The sequence below is a fragment of the Urocampus carinirostris genome, chromosome 3, assembly GCF_059441175.1.
Source record: "Urocampus carinirostris isolate Australia breed hairy pipefish chromosome 3, RoL_Ucar_1.0, whole genome shotgun sequence".
Taxonomy (NCBI): domain Eukaryota; kingdom Metazoa; phylum Chordata; class Actinopteri; order Syngnathiformes; family Syngnathidae; genus Urocampus; species Urocampus carinirostris.
Window position 1 is genome coordinate 7,725,125 of NC_142351.1, and position 25,806 is coordinate 7,750,930.

Consider the following 25,806-nt stretch of genomic DNA (forward strand, 5'->3'; position numbering starts at 1 on the left):
TCTATCTATCTATCTAGACATCTATCTAGACATCTATCTAAACATCTATCGATCTATCTAGACATCTAACTAGACATCTATCTAGACATCTATATATTTATCTATCTATCTATCCATCTAGACATCTCTCTCTCTCTCTCTCTCTCTCTCTCTCTCTCTCTCTCTCTCTCTCTCTCTCTCTCTCTCTCTTTCTCTCACCCTATCGATCTATCCAGACACCTATCTAGACATCTATCTATCTAGACATCTATATATCAAGACATCTATCTACACAACCAACTATCCATCTAGACATATATCTATCTATCTAGACATCTATCTAAACATCTATCGATCTATCTAGACATCTAACTAGACATCTATCTAGACATCTATCTAGACATCTATCCATCTAGACATCTATCTAGACATCTGTCTATCCATCTAGACATTTATATATCTATCTAGACATCTATCTAGACATCTATCTAGACATCTATCTAGACATCTATCTATCTAGACATCCATCTATCAATCCATCGATCAGTCTATCCATCTATCTATCTGTCTATCCGTCTATCTAGACATCCATCTATCTATCTATCTATCTATCTATCTATCTATCTATCGAGACATCTATCTAAACATCTATCGATCTAGACATCTATCTATCATTCTTGACATCTATCGAGACATCTATCTAGACATCTATCTATCTATCTATCTATCTATCTATCTATCTATCTATCTATCTATCTATCTATCTATCTATCTATCTATCTATCTATCTATCTATCTATCTATCTATCTATCTATCTATCTATCTATCTATCTATCTATCTATCTATCTATCTATCTAGACATATATCTAGACATATATCTATCTATCTATCTATCTATCTATCTATCTATCTATCTATCTATCTATCTATCTATCTATCTATCTATCTATCTATCTATCTATCTATCTATCTATCTATCTATCTATCTAGACATATATCTATCTATCTATCTATCTAGACATATATCTAGACATATATCTATCTATCTATCTATCTATCTATCTATCTATCTATCTATCTATCTAGACATCTATCTATCTAGACATCTCTCTATCTAGACATCTGGTCATCTATCCATCTAGACATCTATCTATCTAGACATCTATTTAGACATCTGTCTATCCATCTAGACATCTATCTATCTATCTAGACATCTATCTAGACATCTATCTAAACATCTATCGATCTATCTAGACATCTAACTAGACATCTATCTAGACATCTATATATTTATCTATCTATCTATCCATCTAGACATCTCTCTCTCTCTCTCTCTCTCTCTCTCTCTCTCTCTCTCTCTCTCTCTCTCTCTCTCTCTCTTTCTCTCACCCTATCGATCTATCCAGACACCTATCTAGACATCTATCTATCTAGACATCTATATATCAAGACATCTATCTACACAACCAACTATCCATCTAGACATATATCTATCTATCTAGACATCTATCTAAACATCTATCGATCTATCTAGACATCTAACTAGACATCTATCTAGACATCTATCTAGACATCTATCCATCTAGACATCTATCTAGACATCTGTCTATCCATCTAGACATTTATATATCTATCTAGACATCTATCTAGACATCTATCTAGACATCTATCTAGACATCTATCTATCTAGACATCCATCTATCAATCCATCGATCAGTCTATCCATCTATCTATCTGTCTATCCGTCTATCTAGACATCCATCTATCTATCTATCTATCTATCTATCTATCGAGACATCTATCTAAACATCTATCGATCTAGACATCTATCTATCATTCTTGACATCTATCGAGACATCTATCTAGACATCTATCTATCTATCTATCTATCTATCTATCTATCTATCTATCTATCTATCTATCTATCTATCTATCTATCTATCTATCTATCTATCTATCTATCTATCTATCTATCTATCTATCTATCTATCTATCTATCTATCTATCTATCTATCTATCTATCTATCTAGACATATATCTAGACATATATCTATCTATCTATCTATCTATCTATCTATCTATCTATCTATCTATCTATCTATCTATCTATCTATCTATCTATCTATCTATCTATCTATCTATCTATCTATCTATCTATCTAGACATATATCTAGACATATATCTATCTATCTATCTATCTATCTATCTATCTATCTATCTATCTATCTATCTATCTATCTAGACATCTATCTATCTAGACATCTCTCTATCTAGACATCTGGTCATCTATCCATCTAGACATCTATCTATCTAGACATCTATTTAGACATCTGTCTATCCATCTAGACATCTATCTATCTATCTAGACATCTATCTAGACATCTATCTAAACATCTATCGATCTATCTAGACATCTAACTAGACATCTATCTAGACATCTATATATTTATCTATCTATCTATCCATCTAGACATCTCTCTCTCTCTCTCTCTCTCTCTCTCTCTCTCTCTCTCTCTCTCTCTCTCTCTCTCTCTCTCTTTCTCTCACCCTATCGATCTATCCAGACACCTATCTAGACATCTATCTATCTAGACATCTATATATCAAGACATCTATCTACACAACCAACTATCCATCTAGACATATATCTATCTATCTAGACATCTATCTAAACATCTATCGATCTATCTAGACATCTAACTAGACATCTATCTAGACATCTATCTAGACATCTATCTATCTATCTATCTATCTATCTATCTATCTATCTATCTAGACATCTCTCACTCTCTCTCTCTCTCTCTCTCTCTCTCTCTCTCTCTCTCTCTTTCTCTCACCCTATCGATCTATCCAGACACCTATCTAGACATCTATCTATCTAGACATCTATATATCAAGACATCTATCTACACAACCAACTATCCATCTAGACATATATCTATCTATCTAGACATCTATCTAAACATCTATCGATCTATCTAGACATCTAACTAGACATCTATCTAGACATCTATCTAGACATCTATCCATCTAGACATCTATCTAGACATCTGTCTATCCATCTAGACATTTATATATCTATCTAGACATCTATCTAGACATCTATCTAGACATCTATCTAGACATCTATCTATCTAGACATCCATCTATCAATCCATCGATCAGTCTATCCATCTATCTATCTGTCTATCCGTCTATCTAGACATCCATCTATCTATCTATCTATCTATCTATCTATCGAGACATCTATCTAAACATCTATCGATCTAGACATCTATCTATCATTCTTGACATCTATCGAGACATCTATCTAGACATCTATCTATCTATCTATCTATCTATCTATCTATCTATCTATCTATCTATCTATCTATCTATCTATCTATCTATCTATCTATCTATCTATCTATCTATCTATCTATCTATCTATCTATCTATCTATCTATCTATCTATCTATCTATCTATCTATCTATCTATCTATCTATCTATCTATCTAGACATATATCTAGACATATATCTATCTATCTATCTATCTATCTATCTATCTATCTATCTATCTATCTATCTATCTATCTATCTATCTATCTATCTATCTATCTATCTATCTATCTATCTATCTATCTAGACATATATCTAGACATATATCTATCTATCTATCTATCTATCTATCTATCTATCTATCTATCTATCTATCTATCTATCTATCTATCTATCTAGACATCTATCTATCTAGACATCTCTCTATCTAGACATCTGGTCATCTATCCATCTAGACATCTATCTATCTAGACATCTATTTAGACATCTGTCTATCCATCTAGACATCTATCTATCTATCTAGACATCTATCTAGACATCTATCTAAACATCTATCGATCTATCTAGACATCTAACTAGACATCTATCTAGACATCTATATATTTATCTATCTATCTATCCATCTAGACATCTCTCTCTCTCTCTCTCTCTCTCTCTCTCTCTCTCTCTCTCTCTCTCTCTCTCTTCTCTCACCCTATCGATCTATCCAGACACCTATCTAGACATCTATCTATCTAGACATCTATATATCAAGACATCTATCTACACAACCAACTATCCATCTAGACATATATCTATCTATCTAGACATCTATCTAAACATCTATCGATCTATCTAGACATCTAACTAGACATCTATCTAGACATCTATCTAGACATCTATCTATCTATCTATCTATCTATCTATCTATCTATCTATCTATCTAGACATCTCTCACTCTCTCTCTCTCTCTCTCTCTCTCTCTCTCTCTCTCTCTTTCTCTCACCCTATCGATCTATCCAGACACCTATCTAGACATCTATCTATCTAGACATCTATCTAGACATTTATCTATTTAGACATCTATCTAGATATCTATCTAGACATCTATCTAGACATCTATATATCAAGACATCTATCTACACAACCAACTATCCATCTAGACATATATCTATCTATCTAGACATCTATCTAAACATCTATCGATCTATCTAGACATCTAACTAGACATCTATCAAGACATCTATCTAGACATCTATCTATCTATCTATCTATCTATCTATCTATCTATCTATCTAGACATCTCTCACTCTCTCTCTCTCTCTCTCTCTCTCTCTCTCTCTCTCTCTCTCTCTCTCTCTCTCTCTCTTTCTCTCACCCTATCGATCTATCCAGACACCTATCTAGACATCTATCTATCTAGACATCTATCTAGACATTTATCTATTTAGACATCTATCTAGATATCTATCTAGACATCTATCTAGACATCTATATATCAAGACATCTATCTACACAACCAACTATCCATCTAGACATATATCTATCTATCTAGACATCTATCTAAACATCTATCGATCTATCTAGACATCTAACTAGACATCTATCTAGACATCTATCTAGACATCTATCTATCTATCTATCTATCTATCTATCTATCTATCTATCTATCTATCTAGACATCTCTCACTCTCTCTCTCTCTCTCTCTCTCTCTCTCTCTCTTTCTCTCACCCTATCGATCTATCCAGACACCTATCTAGACATCTATCTATCTAGACATCTATCTAGACATTTATCTATTTAGACATCTATCTAGATATCTATCTAGACATCTATCTAGACATCTATATATCTAGACATCTATCTAGACATCTCTCTATCTAGACATCTGGACATCTACCTATCTATCTATCTAGACATCTATCTACCTAGACATCTATCTTGACATATATCGATCTATCTAGACATCTATCTAGACATCTATCTAGACATCTATCTATCTTTTTTGACATCTATCTAGACATCTATCTATCTAAAGTGTAGCACATAAACAAACAACGCTCTAGCATGACTAACCACCAAAAGCAGCTATGTCATCGAGTTTTACGACACGGGATTGTTTTGGGCCTCCCGATGAGCGCCCGAGGGACGAGGCGGCACAATGGACTCCTCCGACCGCAACACAGCGCATGTTGAGCAAGTCACTTGAAGTCTGAGAGATGATGAGAAACAGAATCTTCCATTTCCACCACACAATTTCATTTCCTGCACATTGGCCTAAAGCAGGGGTGTCAAGCGGGCGGCCCGCGGGCCAGATCAGGCCCGCTATGGGATTGAAGCCGGCCCGCGAGACAACTCTCTGAGAAGCGCAAGAGAAACACGAACTGCAGGTTGAAATATGTACACTGTTGCCAAAGCTTGGTGCCTGTCAGAAAGACGCTGTACTTTTATTTCTCTTTCTCTCTCTCTCTTTCTCTCTCTGTTCCTCCATTTTTTTTCTCACTTGCTGTCTCTCTCTCTCTTTTTCTCATTCTTTGTTTCTCTTTGTCTCTTTCTCTCTGTGTGTCTTTTTACCTTCTTTTGATCTCTCTTCCTTTTTTCATTTTCTCTGTCTTTTCTATCCATCTCTCTCTTGCTTTCCCCTTCTCTCTTTCACCCCTTCTCTATTTTTCTATTTCTATCCTTCTATTTCTCTTTGGATTTCTTTCTTTCTCTCTGTCCCCCTCTCTTACCATTTCTCTTTTTATCTCTTTTGTTTCTCACGTTCTCTCTCTCTCTCTCTCTCTCTTTCTCTCTCTCTTCCACCATTTTTCTCTCACTTGCTGTCTCTCTCTCTTTGTTTCTCTTTGTCTCTTTCTCTCTATGTGTCTTTTTACCTTCTTTTGATCACTCTTCCTTTTTTTCTGCCTATTCTATCTATCTCTCTCTTGCTTTCCCCTTCTCTCTTTCTCCCATTCTCTCTTTTTCTCCCTCTCTTTTCATCTCCTTTTCTATTTCTATCCTTCTATTTCTCTTTGGATTTCTTTCTTTCTCTCTCTTTGCCCCTCTCTTACTATTTCTCTTTTTATCTCTTTTGTTTCTCATGTTCTCTCTCTCTCTCTCTCTCTCTCTTCCTCCATTTTTCTCTCACTTGCTGTCTCTCTCTCTTTTTCTCTTTCTTTGTTTCTCTTTGTCTCTTTCTCTCTGTGTGTCTTTTTACCTTCTTTTGATCTCTTTTTTCCTTTTTTCTGTCTTTTCTATCTATCTCTTTCTTGCTTTCTTCTTCTCTCTATCTCCCATTCTCTCTTTTTCTCCTTCTCTTTTTATCTCCTTTTCTATTTCTATCCTTCTATTTCTCTTTGGATTTCTTTCTTTCTCTCTCTTTCCCCCTCTCCTACCATTTCTTTTTTCAATCTCTTTTGTTTCTCATGTTCTCTCTCTCTTTCTTGCTCTCTCTCTCTTTCTCTCTCTTTCCCCCTCTCTTACTATTTCTTTTTTTATCTCTTTTGTTTCTCATGTTCTCTCTCTCTCTTTCTTGCTCTCTCTCTCTCTTTCTCTCTCTTTCTCTCTCCCTCTCTCTCTATTTCTCTTTCCTTATCCCAGCCTGTCTCTTTTTCTCTCTTTCGCTTTCTCTTATTTCTTTCTCTCTCTTTTTCTTTCTCTAGTCCGGCCCAATTAGCCCCGCCTATGGACACCAACTGAGTCGCGTTGACTGATTGCTCCTTGGGAGTACTTGAACGCGGTTATTGAATTATTAAACTGTGAGTATGTTACGCTATTGGGTTCTCAATTCTGTTTCCTGCCCTGGTTCTTAACAGGAAGTCCGTCTCTTTGTAGAGAACCGGCTTTTTTGGCTCAACTCGTTCAAGAGAGCCGGCTGTCAAACAGCTCACTTGCTTTGATGCATTATAATACGAGTTATTATGTTGTATAAAGAAATTGAGAAAAAAGGGAAGTATAAGAGGAAAAAAATGAAAAAAGACAGGTTTGTGGTGATCCCTTTAATCAGTATAGTACCAACAATAATTTCATGCAGAAAATGATTTAATAATGTCACGTCCCAGGGACGGAGACAGGACCCAGTAGCGTTCGTTTAATCGGTTTTATTGATAAGAGGGAGAGAAGGGCTTGCTTCCCCGATCGGAGACAGGCGGGAATTACAAGTCGTTGGCTGGGAACGGAGAGCAAAGGCGGTGTCAAGTTCGGAAACGAGGTCGGTAACAGGAGGCAGGCGGGTAACGGGGCAAAACAGGTCAGGTAACAGGAGGGCAGAACAAGGCGAAGTCAGGCCCGGAAACAGGTTGGCAACGAAGATCAGGCAGAGAAAAGCAGGGCAGGAACAGAGTCGGACGTAAGGGCTTACTGAGCTGGTGGCAACGGTTCGCGTAACGATCTGACGGTTTCCTCCTGGAAGCCGGGGGTTTCAAAAGAGAGTGTCCACCAATCAGCTGTCCGGGCTGTGGGCAATCAAGCAGTCGCAGGTGCTCTGAATCGGTAATCACGACAAATTTTTTGAATAAGACATTTTGTAAAGGCACGGAGCCCTGGAGCTAGCACCGTTTCCCGTTTTGCCAGTACGGTTTCGCATAACGGTGCCAGCGAGCGGAGGAGTGGATTTGTGCCTCTTTTCACGCTCTTCGGCGAGGTTAAGGGGGGGGAAGTTGCCGGGGGCTCGCAGCAGTTAAAGGCTCGAGCCTCGGAAATCATCATGACAGCTGGGATTACGGAGAACGCCGCGGATTCGATTCGCCTAAAACGGGAACGGCTATGCGAGTTACAGTTCTACTCGGTTGTACGGTTGAATTGACCAGGGCCGCGACTCACGATTATGTTCCTGTTCGGAGAATCGGGCGATCGTTTTTCGATTCGTCGGATTAAAAAAAAAAAAAGTTAGGGACCGGAACGGAAACAGGACCCAATTGCGTCACGTTTCTCACAAGTTTTATTCAAGGAGAGACGATCCGGTGTTCGCTAGGCAGGAAGCAAGTCGCTCTTGAGCTAGTATTGTGATCCGAACGCGGAAGTGGATCTTCCGTAACGAGCGATGGCGGTGTCAGGGACGGAAAAACAGGTCGATAGCCGGGACGGGAGAGCAAAAAAGGTGGTCGGGGTCGGAAACGAGTCGTAAGCCAGGACAGGAAAGTAGACGTGGTCGGGATCAAAAATTGATTGTAAGTCGGGACAGGAGAGCAGACGTGGGCCGACCAAAACGGGTCGTAGCCTGAGACAAACGGGAGCAAAAACGGGACAGGCGGGAGTCAGGGTCAAAAAAGGGCCTTGGAAATCGTCGCGACAGCTGGGATTACGGAGAGCGCCGTGCATTCGATTCGCCTAAAACGGGAACGGCTATGCGAGTTACACTTTTACTCGGTTGTACGGTTGAATTGACGAGGGCCGCGACTCACGATTATGTTCCTGATCGGAGAATCGGGCGACCGTTTTTCGATTCGTCGGATTTTTTAAAAAAAATGTTAGGGACCGGAACGGACACAGAACCCAATTGCGTTACGTTTCTCACAAGTTTTATTCAAGGAAAGACGATCCGGTGTTCGCTAGGCGGGAAGCAAGTCGCTCTTGTACTAGTATTGTGATCTGAACACGGAAGTGGATCTTCCGTAACGAGTGATGGCGGTGTTGAGGATGGAAAAACAGGTCGATAGCCGGGACGGGAGAGCAAAAAAGGTGGTCGGGGACAGAAACTGGTCGTAAGCCAGGACTGGAGAGCAGACGTGGTCGGGGACAGAAATGGGTCGTAAGCCAAGACGGTAGAGTAGACGTGGTCGGTATCAAAAACGGGTTGTAAGTTGGGACGGGAGAGTAGGCGTGGTCTGGATCAAAATGGGTCGTAGCGGGAGACAAACGGGAGCAAAAAACGGGACAGGTGTGAGTCAGGGTCGAAAAAGGCTTGCCTAGTATTCACTGAGGTTTGCAGACAGACTGACAACAGGGGATTGACAGGACTGGGTTCAAATAGTGACAGGGAGCCAATAAGAACCCGCGGGAGTTGGCACCAAATGAGCAGGCACATTAGTAATCATGACAAAAAAACAATTTTAATTTCCTCCTCTTTGTTTAAATTTTAAGGTTTTGGACGGATGGATAATGTGTGCAACAAAAATATAATATTCAATAATGAAAAAAATCAAAACAAAAATACAAGCGTTTGTCAATCTGCACCACTTATCCTCAGTAGGGTCACGGGATTGCTGGAGCCCATCCCAGCTATCCTCGAGCAGTGGGCTCACTCTCACCTAGGGACCTAGCCAATGAACATGGCATGCTTTTAGAATGTGGGAGGAAACCAAAGTGCCTGAAGGAAACTTAAACAAGCACGGGGAGACTATGCAAACTCCGCACAGGAAGGTCGGTAGCTACATTTGATCCCATGACCTCAAAACTGTGCCACTTCAAGTGGAGAATGATGCAGAATTTCAGAATTTTATTGGCAAACTAATGTGTCAATCACCATTTGATTTGGTTACTACTGGCTAAAGATATTCAAAACTAAATGAGGCCAATCCGTTTTTGTCACGGTTGCCATGGTGCCCAATTGGCCCCGCCCGTGTGGCGCCAGCTGCGGCTCGTTGACAGATTGGTTTTCTTTCTATTTAACCTCAGCGCTCTCACTCTCTGGTTGTCAGTCCGTCAACGAACTTCTGGTCCGCAAGACGTGGGTTCTGACATGGTCCTGTTTCCTGTTGGTATTTCCTGTCTGGTATTGTTCCTGTTTATTTTGTCCCGTTGTTTAATATTGGTTTCCAGTTTCATTCCCGTCTAGTTTGTCCTGTTAAATTTCGATTCCCTGTTTTGATATCAATCCTGTCCGTCTCGTTGTTTAATATTGGTTTCCAGTTTTTTTCCCGTCTAGTTTGTCCTGTTTAATTTCGGTATCCTGTTTTGATATCAATCCTGTTCGTCCCTTTGTTTAATATTGATTTCCAGTTTTGTTCCCGTCTTGTTTCTCCAGTGTAATTTCGATACCCTGTTTTGATATCAATCCTGTTCGTCCCTTTGTTTAATATTGGTTTCCAGTTTTGTTCCCGTCTAGTTTCTCCTGTGTAATTTCCATACCCTGTTTTGATATCAATCCTGTCTGTCCTGCGAGTTAATATCGGTTTCCAGTTTCGTTTCCGACTAGTTTGTCCTGTTTAATTTCATTATCCTGTTTTGATATCAATCCTGTCTGTCCCGTTGTTCACTATCGGTTTCCAGTTTCGTTCCCGTCTAGTTTGTCCTGTATAATTTCCATACCCTGTTTTGATATCAATCCTGTCTGTCCTGTTAGTTAATATCGGTTTCCAGTTTCGTTTCCGACTAGTTTGTCCTGTTTAATTTCATTATCCTGTTTTGATATCAATCCTGTCTGTCCCGTTGTTCACTATCGGTTTCCAGTTTCGTTCCCGTCTAGTTTGTCCTGTATAATTTCTATACCCTGTTTTGATATCAATCCTGTCTGTCCTGTTAGTTAATATCGTATTCCAGTTTCGTTTCCGACTAGTTTGTCCTGTTTAATTTCATTATCCTGTTTTGATATCAATCCTGTCTGTCCCGTTGTTCACTATCGGTTTCCAGTTTCGTTCCTGTCTAGTTTGTCCTGTATAATTTCCATACCCTGTTTTGATATCAATCCTGTCTGTCCTGTTAGTTAATATCGGTGTCCAGTTTGTTCCTGTCTAGTTTGTCCTGTATAATTTCCATACCCTGTTTTGATATCAATCCTGTCTTTCCCGTCCCGTCCGGTATCGACCCCAATCTGTCCGATATCAATTCGGGCAATTGGGATCGATCTCGTCTGCCTCTGGCTTCCTACCATTCCACGCCAGACCGCTGCCTAACATGCATGACTCCCCATTTCCCCTAAAATAAAAGGCTTGTATGAGTAACGACACGCGTTTGGGTCCTGTTCCTGTTCCGGCTCATGACAATACTCACTTTTGTGCCATACTATATTAGCACGATTGTAGGGAGGAACACTCCACGTAGTGTGCCTAATTGGGAAAGAAAACGGTCTTTTATATATAACATGCAAAAGGCGGAGCTTGCAAGAAATAGCTCTCCGCCCGCCCCTGGTGCATCCTGGGGCGCGACAATGGCAGATTGCATTATGGGTAAGGGGCTGATATTTAATCTCGCCTTTATTACATTTAGCTCACATAAATCGTCCGGCAGCCCGGAGGTAAGAGCTTTTTGTCATGCTGCCGGACTCCCTGTGAGATGAAATCTGGAATTGAAGTGCCAACTTGGACCTGGAATGCTTGGATAGGACGATAGATTTTGATCGCTATGGCAATGCGGCCATTTTGGCGGTTAGCTTAGCCGAGTGCCGACAATTTCAGAACGGAGCCATCAGGGATGGCTAGGGCACACGAAAACATATAATTTGGCTAAGAAACATATAAGGTCCAGTTATTAAAAAACTGTCATGAACCAGAACTGGATGAGAACCCAAATGCGTGACGTTTCTCACACCAGCTTCTATTCTCCGGAAAATGGGGAGTCATGCATGTTAGGCAGTAATCTGGAGTGGAAAGATAGGAAGCCAGAGGTTGACAAGATGGATACCAATTGTTTGACCAGATATCAGGACGGGACATAGGATTGATATCGAAAAAGGATATCGACATTAAACAGGGCAAAGGAGATGAGACAGAAACTGGAGAGAAAAATAAACAGGACAAAAATAGACGAGAACAAAACTGAAAAGTCTTTTATTTTACAGGAATTGGGGAGCCATGCACGTTAGGCCGCAGTCTGGCGTGAAATGATAGAAAGCCAGAGGCCGACGAGATCGATACCAATTGCCCGAATTGATATCGGACGGATTGGGTCGATACCGGACAGGACAGGACAGACAGGATTGATAATGAAACAGGATATCAAAATAAAACGGGACAAACTAGACGGGAATGAAAACTGGCGAGAATAATAAACAGGACAAAAATAGACAGAACGGAAATCAAACGGGAACAATTACCAGACAGGGAATACCAACAGGAAACAAGACCGGAGACAGGACCCAGGAAACAGAAGAGTCAAAACTTACGTCTTGCGAGTGCAGAGGTTCATTGACAGACTGAAGAAGGGTGAGGATTGATAATGAAACAGGATATCGAAATAAAACAGGACAAACTAGACGGGGATGTAAACTGGAGAGAATAATAAACAAGATAAAAATAGACAGGAACGGAAAATAAACGGGAACAATACCTGACAGGGAATACCAACAGAAAACGGGACCGAGTCAAAACTCACGTCTTGCAGGTGCAGAGGTTCGTTGACACACTGAAGAAGGGTGAGGATTGATAATGAAACAGGATATCGAAAATAAAACAGGACAAACTAGACGGGAACGAAGACTGGAGAGAATAATAAACAAGACAAAAATAGACAGGAACGGAAAATAAACGGGAACAATACCTGACAGGGAATACCAACAGAAAACGGGACCGAGTCAAAACTCACGTCTTGCGGGTGCAGAGGTTCGTTGACACACTGAAGAAGGGTGAGGATTGATAATGAAACAGGATATCGAAAATAAAACAGGACAAACTAGACGGGAACGAAGACTGGAGAGAATAATAAACAAGACAAAAATAGACAGGAACGGAAAATAAACGGGAACAATACCTGACAGGGAATACCAACAGAAAACGGGACCGAGTCAAAACTCACGTCTTGCGGGTGCAGAGGTTCGTTGACACACTGAAGAAGGGTGAGGATTGATAATGAAACAGGATATCGAAAATAAAACAGGACAAACTAGACGGGAACGAAGACTGGAGAGAATAATAAACAAGACAAAAATAGACAGGAACGGAAAATAAACGGGAACAATACCTGACAGGGAATACCAACAGAAAACGGGACCGAGTCAAAACTCACGTCTTGCGGGTGCAGAGGTTCGTTGACACACTGAAGAAGGGTGAGGATTGATAATGAAACAGGATATCGAAAATAAAACAGGACAAACTAGACGGGAACGAAGACTGGAGAGAATAATAAACAAGACAAAAATAGACAGGAACGGAAAATAAACGGGAACAATACCAGACAGAGAATACCAACAGGAAACAAGACCGAGTCAAAACCCACGTCTTGCGGGGCGGAGGCTCATTGACAGACTGACCAACGAAAAATGAGTGCTTAAATAGACGGAAAGCCAATCTGTCAATGAGCTGTGGCTGGCGCCACGCGGGCGGGGCCCATTGGGCACCAAGTCATGCACGTTAGGCAGCAGTCTGGCGTGGAAAGACAGGAACCAGAGACCGACTAGATCGACACAAATTGCCCGAGCAGATATCGGACAGACGGGGTCGATACCGGACAGGACGGGACAGACTGGATTGATATTGAAACAGGATATCAAAATTAAACAGGACAATTTAGACGGGAACGAAAACTGGAGAGAATAATAAACAGGACAAAAATAGACTAGAACAAAACTGGAAACCGATATTAAACAGGACAAAATAAACGGGAACAATACCGGACAGGAAATACCAACAGGAAACCGGACAGAGTCAAAACCCACATCTTGCGGGCGCAGAGGTTCGTTGACGGACTGAAAAACAGTGAGTAAGACTGGAAACTGATATTAAACTGATATTAAGCAACAGGACTGGACAGGATTGATTTCAAACCAGGGTTTATTATTCTATCCAGTTTTTGTTCCCGTCTAGTTTGTCCTGTTTAATGTTGATATCCTTTTTCAATATCAATCCTGTCTGTCTCGTCCTGTCCAGTATCGACCCCATCCGTCCGATATCTGGTCGGACAATTGGTATCGATCTCGTCGATCTTTGGCTTTCTATCCATTCACGCCAGATCGGTGCCTAACGTCCATGACTCCCCATTGGGTCCTTTTTCTGTTCTGGTTCTGACACACATTTTTTTTCACAGATTACTTATTGTTATGTAGAATTGTTCCCGTTTATTTTGTCCTGTTTAATATCAGTTTCAAGTTTCGTTACCATCTATTTTTGTCCTGTTCATTATTCTCTCCAGTTTTCGTTCCCTTCTAGTTTGTCCTATTTAATTTTGATAACGTGCATGACTTCCCATTGGGTCCTGTTTCTGTTCTGGTTCTGACACACATTTTTTTCACAGATGACATTGTTAGGTAGAATTGTTCCCGTTTAATTGTCCTGTTTAATATCGGTTTCCACTTTTGTTCCTGTCTATTTTCGTCCTGTTTATTATTCTCTCCAGTTTTCGTTCCCGTCTAGATTGTCCTGTTTAATGTCTATATCCTATTTCAATATCAATCCTGTCTTTCCTGTCCTGTCCAGTATCGACCCCATCTGTCCGATATCCACTCGGGCAATCGGTATCGATCTTGTCGGTCTCTTGCTTCCTATCCTTTCATGCCTAACGTGCATGACTCCCCAATTCCCATAAAATAAAAGCTTGTGTGAGAAACGTCACGCATTTGGGTCCTGATCCTTTTCCGGTTTCGAAAGATTCACAAGGAAGAGTCGTGATAGGGGGGCAATCCAGACAAGTGACCGCAACTTTAAGGAGGAAAATTGTGTGAGCAAATAAGATAAGTTTGGGAGAGAGAAGAGAGGGCGAGCGAGAGGAGAGAGCGAATGACAGATAGAGAGGGAACCTACAAAGAAACTGGAACTTCCTTGTTTTCCGACAACGGGACAAACGGGAACACAATCTGCAAACAATCATTTTATTTTCATGTTTTTTCAAATTTTATTTCTGGCCTTAAGAACAAAGACTTAAATGGGGGGAGGGGGATAGGAGTGTGGTTCAGTAGAAGCACACATACACACTACTCTTGGCCCTCTAATAAACCGTAAGTGCTTCTGAAATATTAACAAGATGCTGGGAGCGAAATCCCAGAAGAACCCGGGGGGCCTGCCATCTTCAATTGGGGCCTAAACCAAACAGCTTTTTTTTGCTCTTAACGTTTCAGTTTCACATTTTGCCACCCACGACCCGTGTCGGACCTTTAGGAACGACATTTGTGTTGGTTTAAAGGTGAAGTGTTTAAATCTAGGCTTTAAACGCATATATATATTCTGGAATTACGTATATTTCATGTTGAAGATGTCGGGATATTGTCCAATGCAGCCCGGTGTCGAGAAATGGAATAGGATCAGGACCCAAACGCGTGACGCTTCTCACGCAAGCCTTTTATTTTACGGGAAATGGGGAGTCATGCACATTAGGCAGCAGTCTGGCGGGGGATGATAGGAAGCCAGAGGCCGACGAGATCGATACCAATTGCCCAAGTAGATATCGGACGGATGGGGTCGATATTGGACAGGACGGGACGGACGGGATTGATATCAAAACAGGATATCGAAATTAAACAGGACAAACTAGACGGGAACGAAACTGGAAACCGATATTAAACAACGGGATAGACGGGTTTGATATCAAAACAGGATATTGAAATTTAACAGGATAAACTAGAAGGGAAAGAAACTGGAAACCAAATTCAACGAGACAGACAGGATTGATATCAAAACAGGATATCGACCTTAAACAGGACAAACTAGACGGGAATTAAACTGGAAACCGATATTAAACAACTGGATGGACAGGATTGATATCAAAGCAGGCTATTAAAATTAAACAGGACAAACTAGACGGGAACAAAACTGGAAACCGATATCAAACAACGCGACAGACGGGACTGATATCAAAACAAGATATTGAAATTAAACAGGACAAACTAGACGGGACCAAACTGGAAACCGATGTTAGACAACGTGACGGACAGGATTGATATCAAAGCGGGCTATTCAAATTAAACTGGACAAAGTAGACTGGGTCAAAACTGGAAACTGATATTAAACAACGGGACAGACGGGACTGATGTCAAAACAGAATATTGAAATTAAACAGGACAAACTAAACGGGAACGAAACTGGAAACCGATATTGAACAATGGGACAGAAAGGATTCATATCAAAACAGGGAATCAAAATTATACAGGTCAAACTAGACGGAAACGAAACTGGAACCGATATTAAACAACGGGACGGACAGGATTGATATCAAAACAGGGTATCAAAATTAAACAGGACAAACTAGACGAGCACGAAACTGGAAACCGATATTAAACACAACAAAATAAACGTGAACCATACCGGACAGGGAATACCAACAGGAAACAGGACCGAGTCAAAACCCACGTCTTGCCGGGCAGAGGTTCGTTGACGGACTGACAAACGGTGAGTGACATCAAAACAGGGTATCGAAATTAAACATGACAGACTAGACGGGAACGACACTGGAAACCGATATTAAACGGGACAGACAGGACTGATATCGAAACAGGATATTGAAATTAAACAGGACAAACTAGAAGGGAACGAAACTGGAAACCGATATTAAACAACGAGACGGACAGGACTGATATCAAAACAGGATATTGAAATTAAACAGGACAAACTAGACGGGAACGAAACTGGAAACTGATATTATACAACGGGACAAAATAAACAGGAACAATACCAGACAGGAAATACCAACAGGTAACAGGAGTCAAAACCCACGTCTTGCGGGGCAGAGGTTCGTTGACGGACTGACCAAGGAAGAGTGAGAGCACTGAGCTTCAATAGACTGAAAGCCAAATCCGTCAACGAGCCGCAGCTGGCGCCACACAGGCAACCGTGACACCTGGTCCCTTCTCAAGGTTTTTTCATTTCCTCATGCTGGGGTTTTTGAGTTTTTCCTTGCCCTCACCTAGGTTTTAGATCAGGGGATGTGTAATAGACGATTTTAACATCGACCGTCGCAAAATGAGGGTGCGGTGTTGCCGATTATCAAATCTGTTGTTGAACTCCTCCTGTATTTCATTGATTTTTCTCTGAGTGTTTCAGACGGGACATGTCAAACTGTACTGTAGGACATGTCATGGTAATCCTGTCTTACACGCCGCTCTGATATTGATTTTCTGCAGCAAGTCCCTATGGTGACCAATGTTCCCTCTAAGCTGCGTGTGTGCGCAATTGCGCGCTACCCAGAGCTTTTCCGCGCACAAGAAAATCCAGCCGGCTCACAAAAATCAGGGCTCCAAATTGCTAATTAAGAATCGAATTAAGTCAAAGTGACAGTGCATGAAGGTCAAAATACACGGGTTACCCTGACGCTGTGTTCTAAATGCGGTATTTTGAAGTCCAGGTCGAAGTAGAACCAAGTCGAGTAAAGTCAGTAGAGTTTTCCGAGAACCGGCTCCTTTGGCTCGGCTCACTAAAAGGAACCGGCTCTTTCGGGTCCTAAACGGCTCTTCGGGTTGTTTTTGCTTCTTTCATCCCTACACGACCAAATATTATGTAAAATTGTGCACAAAATGACTTCAAGGAAGGGGAAATAGAACAAAAAAGAAAAAAATACCAAAATGAAAAAGTAGTGAAAAGCTGAGAAAAAAAGAAACAAAATGAAATGAAATTATGTGCATTTGTATAGCGCTTTTCAAGTCAAGACTTCCCAAAGCGCTTTACAGTGTGCTTCACATTTCCCAATAGCGGCCGTGCAGCCATGTAAGGCGCTAGCCTGCTTATCGAGGGTATTAGGGGTTCAGTGTCTTACCCAAGGACACTTTGATGTGTAACACGGAGCAGCTGGGATTTGAACTGCGATCTCTTGATCCGAGACGAGCGCTCTTCCTCCTGAGCCACTGCCGCGAAGAGAAAAAGGAAGGAATTTCAGAAAAAAGCCCCCAGAAAAGAAAAGAAAAACCAAGGAAAAAAGGAAATAGAGAACAAAAAGAAAAAAGTAACAGCTCGGAAAAAATAAACACAATGAGATTTTTTTAAAGGAATTAAAAAAAAATAGAAAAAAAAACAGTGAAAAAGAAGAAAAAGTTTGTGTTGCATTCAAATAATTTCCAATGATACCAAGTCAATCTTGTTGCCAACATTGTACTTCCACTAGAAAATCTGATTAAATCCATTTGTGTATCGTGCAACCGACTCAATAAGCCCCCAAAAATGTTAATATTATGCCACAAAATATATCAGAAAATAAAAAGAAATGGAAATCTTTTCTTACAAACAAATGACATTTGTAGGCCGTACAACCTTTGCAATCTTACATTCAAAAGAGAAAAATAATTTTGCGTTGCCGGAAACTCAGCAAAATGTGACTTGATGTCAAGTTTTGGACATGTTTGATAATTAATTATTTTGCCACACTTGGGATTATGGTTGCTCACTGTTGTTTCAAGCGTTGTTCACCGACTTTGTGTGAACGCTCAGACCCGTAAGGAAAATGACAGGGAACATTTATAGTGACTCCTGTGCAGGGTTGGGTAGGGTTACTTTAACTTGATTACTTTCAAAGAAACTAAATATGAATCAAATGATGACTCACAACACGTGGTAAGCTTTCTCTCCTGGCTTTGATCTCTTTGATCTCCGGCAAAACTAACATAAAATGAAACTAAATCAAACAGCTTGCCAACATCATTTTTGCCCTTCCATGTATTCCGTTACTCCCCAAGCCTGCACAAATTTTTTTAATTTTATTCATATTTAGTTTATTTTGTCTTTTATTAGCATATTTGGTATTGGAGTAATCCAAAAGTCATTGAAAGTAATCCAGTTAAAGTAACTCTACCCAACCCTGGTTGTCACAATATGTTCAACCCATTTTGTCACAATGACAATAAAGGTATATTCTATTCTATTCTATTCCATTTGTTTCTTTATCTTCTTTGTTTTCTTTTATCCTCACTGTTAAATGTGAAACTGGAGTGCCACGTCCAATTTTGTTGTGTAGGGTTACTTTAACTTGATTACTTTCAGTGACTTTTGGATGACTCCAATACCAAATATGCTCATAAAAGACAAAATAAACTAAATATGAATCAAATGATGACTCACAACACGCGGTAAGCTTTCTCTACTGGCTTTGATCTCTTTGATCTCCGGCAAAACGAACATAAAATGCGACAGAAACAAAATGAAAATCAATCCAAACAGCTTGCCAACATCTTTTTTGCCGTTCCATGTATTTGGTTACTCCCCAAGCCTGCACAAAATGGAGTCATTTGATTCCTATTGACTTTCTTTTGTCTTTTATTAGCATATTTGGTATTGGAGTCACCCAAAAGTAATCTAAAGTAATCCAGTTCAAGTAACCCTATGTGTCAGTAAAGACTGTCTTTGCTCGCTATCATCTATTGACTCGCCTTCACAAGCAGAATGTAGACATTGATCTGCGATACCCTAATACACCCCCCCCCACACACACACACACACACACAGTTAACATTTATCATAAGCTGTTTTCACCTCAGGCTAAAGGTAGAAGTAAATTGGCCAATTTGATTCCACAAAAGGTGGAAGAAAGGGAAGAAATGCATTTGCTCGTCTGTGAATTGTGTTTCCCGGAGCTCCCATGTTTAATTCAGGTGAGTCAAGATAAAACCGCCTCCCCCTCTGGCTGAGGAAGAATGGCCGCCATGTGAGGGTAGGAAAATCCTAAACATGCAAAATGTGAAAAATAGTATCATAGTATATGTCATGATTGCTGATTTAGGGCACCTGTGACTGCCCAATTGGCGCCAACAGCCCTGATTGCTGATTGGTTCCCTGACTCTTTTTAAACCCCCAGCTTCCAAGAGGAAGCCGTCAGACTGTTTGTGAACCTATGCTTTCAGCTAGGCAAGCTCTGCACTATCCGACATTTTCCTGCCCTGTTTTCTCCTGCCTGATACCAGTTGCCAACCTGTTTTTGGACTCGTTTCTGCCCTGCTCTTCCATGCTGGCCATCGACCTGTCTTGCCCTGTTTCCTGCCTGTTACCTGTTGCCAACTTTCTTTTTGGACTCGATACCGCACCTGCGACTGCCCCGTTGGCGCCAACAGCCCTGATCACTGATTGGGCCCCTGACACTTTTTAAACCCCTGGCTTCAAAGAGGAAGCTGTCAGACCATCTGCGAACCTATGCTTTCAGCTAGGCGAGCTCTGCACTATCCGACATTTTCCTGCCCTGTTTTTTCCTGCCTGATACCTGTCGCCGACCTGTTTTTGGACTCATTTATGCCCTGGTCTTCCATCCCGACCATCGACTTGTGTTGCCCCGTTTCCTGCCTGATACCTGTTACCGACCTGTTTTCTGGACCCGTTTCTGTTTTGCTCCTCCGTCCCGGCCATCGACCTGTTTTTGCCCTGTTCTCTGCCTGATACCTGTTACCGACCTCTTTTCTGGACTCGATACCGCCCTTGCTCTCCTGTCCCGGCTAGTGACCAGTATCCCTGCTGCCTACGATTATCCTCGCTCGACAGGGAAGTGCTAACTACCATATTGGGAATCATTTTAGGAGTAAAGTATGCCGGCTTTATGGTTTTCCTGTATCTGTCATGATTACTGTCATGATTGCTGATTCAGGGCACATGTGACTGCCCAATTGGCGCCAACAGCCCTGATCACTGATTGGTTCCCTGACTCTTTTTAAACCCCCAGCTTCCAAGAGGAAGCCGTCAGACTGTTTTCTCCTGCCTAATACCTGTTGCCGACCTGTTTTTGGACTCGTTTCTGCCCTCCTCTTCCATCCCGACCATCGACCTGTCTTGCCCTGTTTCCTGTCTGATACCTGTTGCCGACCTCCTTTCTGGGCTCGATACCGCACCTGCGACTGCCCCGGTGGCGCCAACAGTCCTGATCACTGATTGGTTCCCTGACTCTTTTTAAACCCCTGGCTTCCAAGAGGAAGCTGTCAGACCGTCTGCGAACCTATGCTTTCAGCTAGGCAAGCTCTGCACTATCCGACATTCTCCTGCCGTGTTTTCTCCTGCCCGATACCTGTCGCCGACCTGTTTTTGGACTCGTTTCTGCCCTGCTCTTCCATCCCAACCATCGACCTGTCTTGCCCTGTTTCCTGCCTGATACCTGTTGCCGACCTCTTTTTTGGACTCGATACCGCCAGTGCTCTCCTGTCCCGGCTAGTGACCAGTATCCCTGCTTCATACGATTATCCTTGCTTGACGCGGAAGTGCCACTTTCTCTTTCTTTGTCCCCCCTTCTCTCCCTTTCCCTCCCTCTTTCTCCTATTTCTTTATCTCTCTTTTTCTTTCTCTTTAATCTACTCGCCCGGCCCCCGACAGAATGTTTGTGCTATCGTGTGGCCCCCGAGTTAAAATGAGTTTGACACCCCCGGTCTAGCAGAAGTTTCACAGACACTCTGACAACTAACGGCTCAAAGGACCGCGTTTAAGTACTCTCGGGGAGCAATCTGTCAACGCTTCTCAAGCGGTGTCCATGGGCGGGGCCAATTGGGCACCGTGGCAACCTTGACAGAACCTGGCGCTACAGCACACCAGACAGTGAATTAAGAATGTAAACAAACGCATACTGCAGGAAAAAGTCCCCGGAGACCAACAAATAGCCAAAGGCGTGTGAGGCTATTAGTTGTTGTATTAGCGTGGTGGAGTGTTGGCGATGCGAAGAGCGGCTGACCATCGTACATCTGCTTTTAGCACTTAAGAAGAATGCATGGCAAATCCTGGAATGCTTTCAAGTGCGTACCGGAGACGTGTCGGACGCTTATGCATGTATTCATGAGAGGCTGAACACGACGGTCAATAATCACATCTGAGGATTACTCATTCAGGACGGAGGGAGGGGAAGTGGGAAGCTAGTATTGGGACCCACTTCAATATCAATTAGAAGCTAATTAGGCTCTCGGATTCTTCACGGGCCTTTTATGAAATGAAATGATCCGCATTTCTATAGCGCTTTTCAAGTCAAGACTTCCCAAAGCGCTTTACAATGTGCTTCACATTTCCCAATAGCGGCCTTGCAGCCAGGTAAGGTGCTAACCTGCTTATTGGGGGTATCAGGGGTTCAGTGTCTTACCCAAGGACACTTCGACATGTAACAAGGACGAGCTGGGATTCGAATGGGGATCTCTTGATCCCAGGACGAGCGCTCGACCTAAAACGCTGCTGTGAACGGGTGTGTCTTTGTGTCTTTCAGTGTTACTGAAAAACAGTCATGAGCAATGTTCCCTCTAAGCTGCGTGTGTGCGCAATTGCTTTTCCTCGCACAAGAAAATCTAGCCAGCTCACAAAAATCAGGGCTCCAAATTGCTCATTAAGAAGCAAATTAAGTCAAAGTTACAGTGCATGAAGGTCAAAATACACGGGTTCCCCTGACGCTGTGTTCTAAATGCGGTATTTGGAAGCCAAGGTTGAAGTAGAACCAAGTTGAGTAAAGTCAGTAGAGTTTTTCGAGAACCGGCTTCTTCGGCTCGGCTCACTAAAAGGAACCGGCTCTTTCGGGTCCCAAACGGCCCTTCAGGTTATTTTTGCTTCTTTCATCCCAACATGACCAAATATTATGTAAAATGAATTAAAGGAAGGGGGGGATAGAAAAAAAAAGAAAAAAAATACCAAAATGAAAAAGTAGTGAAAAGCTGAAAAAAAAAAAAGGAGAGAAGAAAAGAGCAGGAAAAATTCAGAAAAAGCCCCCAAACGGCTCTTCAGGTTGACTTTAAGTAAGGGGGATAGAAAAAAAAAGAAAAAAATGCCAAAATGAAAAAGTAGTGAAGAGCTGGGAAAAAAACGAAACGAAAGGAGAGAAAAAGAGAAAAAAGGAGCAGGAAAAATTCAGAAAAAAAAAGAAGAAAAAAACAAAGTAAAAAAGTAAATAGAGAACAAAAAGAAAAAAGAAAAAGCTAGGAAAAATTAAACACAATGAGATTTTTTTTAAGGAATTAAAATAGAAAAAAACAGGGCAAAAGAAGAAAAAGTTTGTGTGTTGTTGCCAACATTGTACTTCCATTAAAAAAATGTTTTTAAATACAGTTGTGTATCGTGCAACCGACTCAATAAGACCCCAAAAATGTTAATATTATGCGACAAAATATATCAGAAAATAAAAAGAAATGGAAATCTTGTGAAAGAATTGTAAAAACAAACGACGTTTGTGAGCCTGCAACCTTTGCAACCGTACATGAGTCAATTCATTCAAAAGTGAAATTTTTATTGACTTCAACTATTTTACAAAAGTAAAAAGTTCAACAACGATGGTTGGGGGTGTGCTGGAGGATAAATACGAGGGAATGATCAGCACAGGGATTAGGCGAAGAGAAAAGGAGAATAAATAAATGAAAAAAAAAAAGAAAAAGAAGCTGCGCGTGCTCCGGTTCACAGATCACTGTGATCTATGACCCGCTAGCTGACCCTGAACAAAAAGCAAATTCTTTGAGGTTTAAACTGAGGCCACCTGGAGAACTCCACATATGTTTGCTCATTTTGGCCCGCGGATGCTAGGTATTTCGAGCACCATGAACCGGAGCTCTACTTTATGTCACGGTTGCCAGGGCGCCCAATTGGCCCCGCCTGTGTGGTGCCAACTGCAGCTCATTGACAGAATGGCTATCCGTCTATTAAAGATCAGTCCTCTCCTTCATCCTGGTCTTGATGGTATCGGTAACGATGACTACGTAACGGAAAAAAACATTAAAAATGTAAATCGTTATTATTATTATTTCCCTGCAAGTTTTTAACCACTTTTTCTCATTTGATTTTATTTTATCAGGTACGACTTCATCGAAATCCGCGACGGGATTTCGGAAAACGCAGACGTTTTGGGTCGGCACTGCAGTAACATCGCTCCGGCTCCGATCATCTCTTCGGGTCCTTCCCTCCAGATTCGTTTCGTGTCGGACTACGCTCACCAAGGAGCCGGTTTCTCTCTGCGCTATGAAATCTTTAAAACAGGTGAGGAGAGTTCTGTCCGAGTTCCGTGTCTGTTGAGAATGCCTCGGACATGACTGGCTAACTGGCTGCTGTAGAGGACAAATTGGGACCGATTGGCGGGAAAAAAATTGGAGGCCGGCTGGTCGAAAACATGCAGTAAGCAGCCAAAATAACCGCAAGCCACGGCAGCAACTAACACGAACCCAGCCGGGAGAAAAAACAATAAGCACGGCAGGCTGGCCAGCTAATTGACTTGAATAATCAAATGTAAAAAGAGGACACCGTCTAAAGAAGGGGTGTCAAACTCATTTGAACTCGGGGGCCACAAGATAGAACAAACATTCTCTCAGGGGCCGGACTAATGAGGAAGGAAGAATGAAATGGGGAGATGGACAGAAAGAAACAAAGAAAGAAAGAAAGAGAGAAGGAAATGGAGAAAGAAAGAGAAAGAGAGAAAGAAAAGGAAAGATGGGATAAAGAAGGAAAGAAAGATAGAAAACAAAGAAAGAAAGATTAGTAGATTGAGGAGAAAGAAAAAAGAGAGAACGAAATAAGAGAAAGAGAGGGAGAGGAAAAAGAGAGAGGGTGGGACAAATAAAAAAAGAGAAAGGGAGAAAGAAAAAGAGAGATAGGTAAAAAAGAGAGAGCGCAATGAGAAACAAAAGAGAAAAAATACATTGTGAAAGAGGGGGAAAGAAAGAGAGAGAAAAAGAAATCCAAACAGAAATAGAAAGAGAGAAAGAGAAGGGGAGAAAGAGGGGGATGCAAGAGAGAGAGAGAAAAGGAAAAAAAGAGATAGCCAAAGAAAGTAAAAAGACACAGAGAGAAAAAGGGAAGAAGAGGAACAAAGAAAGAAAAAGAGAGAAAGAGCGAGTGAAAGAGCAAAAGATAGAAGGTGAGAGAAAAAGTTAGGACGAGAGATAGAGCGAAAGAGAGAGAGAAAGAAAGAAATACAAGTAGAGCGTTTGTGAGAGGCGCCTGGCTTTGGCAACATCAAGTGGACATATTTCAACCTACAGCTCGTTTTTCTCTTGCGCTTCCCTCAGCGTTGTCTCGCGGGCCGGATACAATCCCTTAGCGGGCCTGATTTGGCCCGCGGGCCGGCAGTTTGACACCCGTGGTCTAAAGGAATCCCCAAATGATTAAACATAAGTAATGTGAGAAAATAGTACATATTTTTTTGCCGGATTCAATCCCTTAGCGGGCCCGAGCTGGCCCGCGGGCCGCCTGTTCGACACCCCTGATTTAGTGCGTCCAAGGGTGTCTGCACATAATGTGAATGTATTCGTCAGTTTATTGTGTGACTTGAAAATTGTCAACCGCCTTGGACCTGCGGTCTAAATCATTGTACACGTTCGCAGTGTTCAGCAGTTGTGTGATCCCACGTTGATGTATTCGCGCTCGCTTCCGGAGATTGCAATCTCAGATATGAGCCAATGCAGGGTGATAAAAGCAACAGAGACGGCGGGTAGTCAAATTTGTATACGATTTGATTAACTTGATGGTGATGTCCAGGTCCCGGTGTCGAGGACACCGATGCCGATAATTAAAGGTATATTGATGCTGATGATAGTGGTGATGGAAATTACGATGACGTTGATTTGATGATAATGCCGACGAGGAGGATTAGATTAATATCTAGATGTCTAGATATATGTCTAGATAGATGTCTAGATAGATGTTTAGATAGATGTCTAGATAGATGTCTAGATAGATAGATGTCTGGATAGATGTCTAGATATATGTCTAGATGTCTAGATAGATGTCTAGATAGATGGATAGATGTCTAGATAGATGTTTAGATAGATGTCTAGATAGATAGATAGATAGATAGATAGATAGATAGATAGATAGATAGATAGATAGATAGATAGA

General features: G+C 41.3%; 1 protein-coding gene across 3 annotated transcripts in view; it reads left to right on the top strand.

Annotated features, from left to right (window-relative positions):
* LOC148368498 (neuropilin-2-like) overlaps positions 1-25,806 on the top strand; it is a 167,376-nt gene that overhangs the window by 29,489 nt on the left and 112,081 nt on the right. For all 3 annotated transcript variants that reach the window (XM_088330522.1, XM_088330521.1, XM_088330523.1), the window contains exon 3: positions 23,771-23,952. In XM_088330522.1, the coding sequence (XP_088186648.1) occupies positions 23,771-23,952 (182 nt within the window). The remainder of the gene's footprint in view (positions 1-23,770; positions 23,953-25,806) is intronic.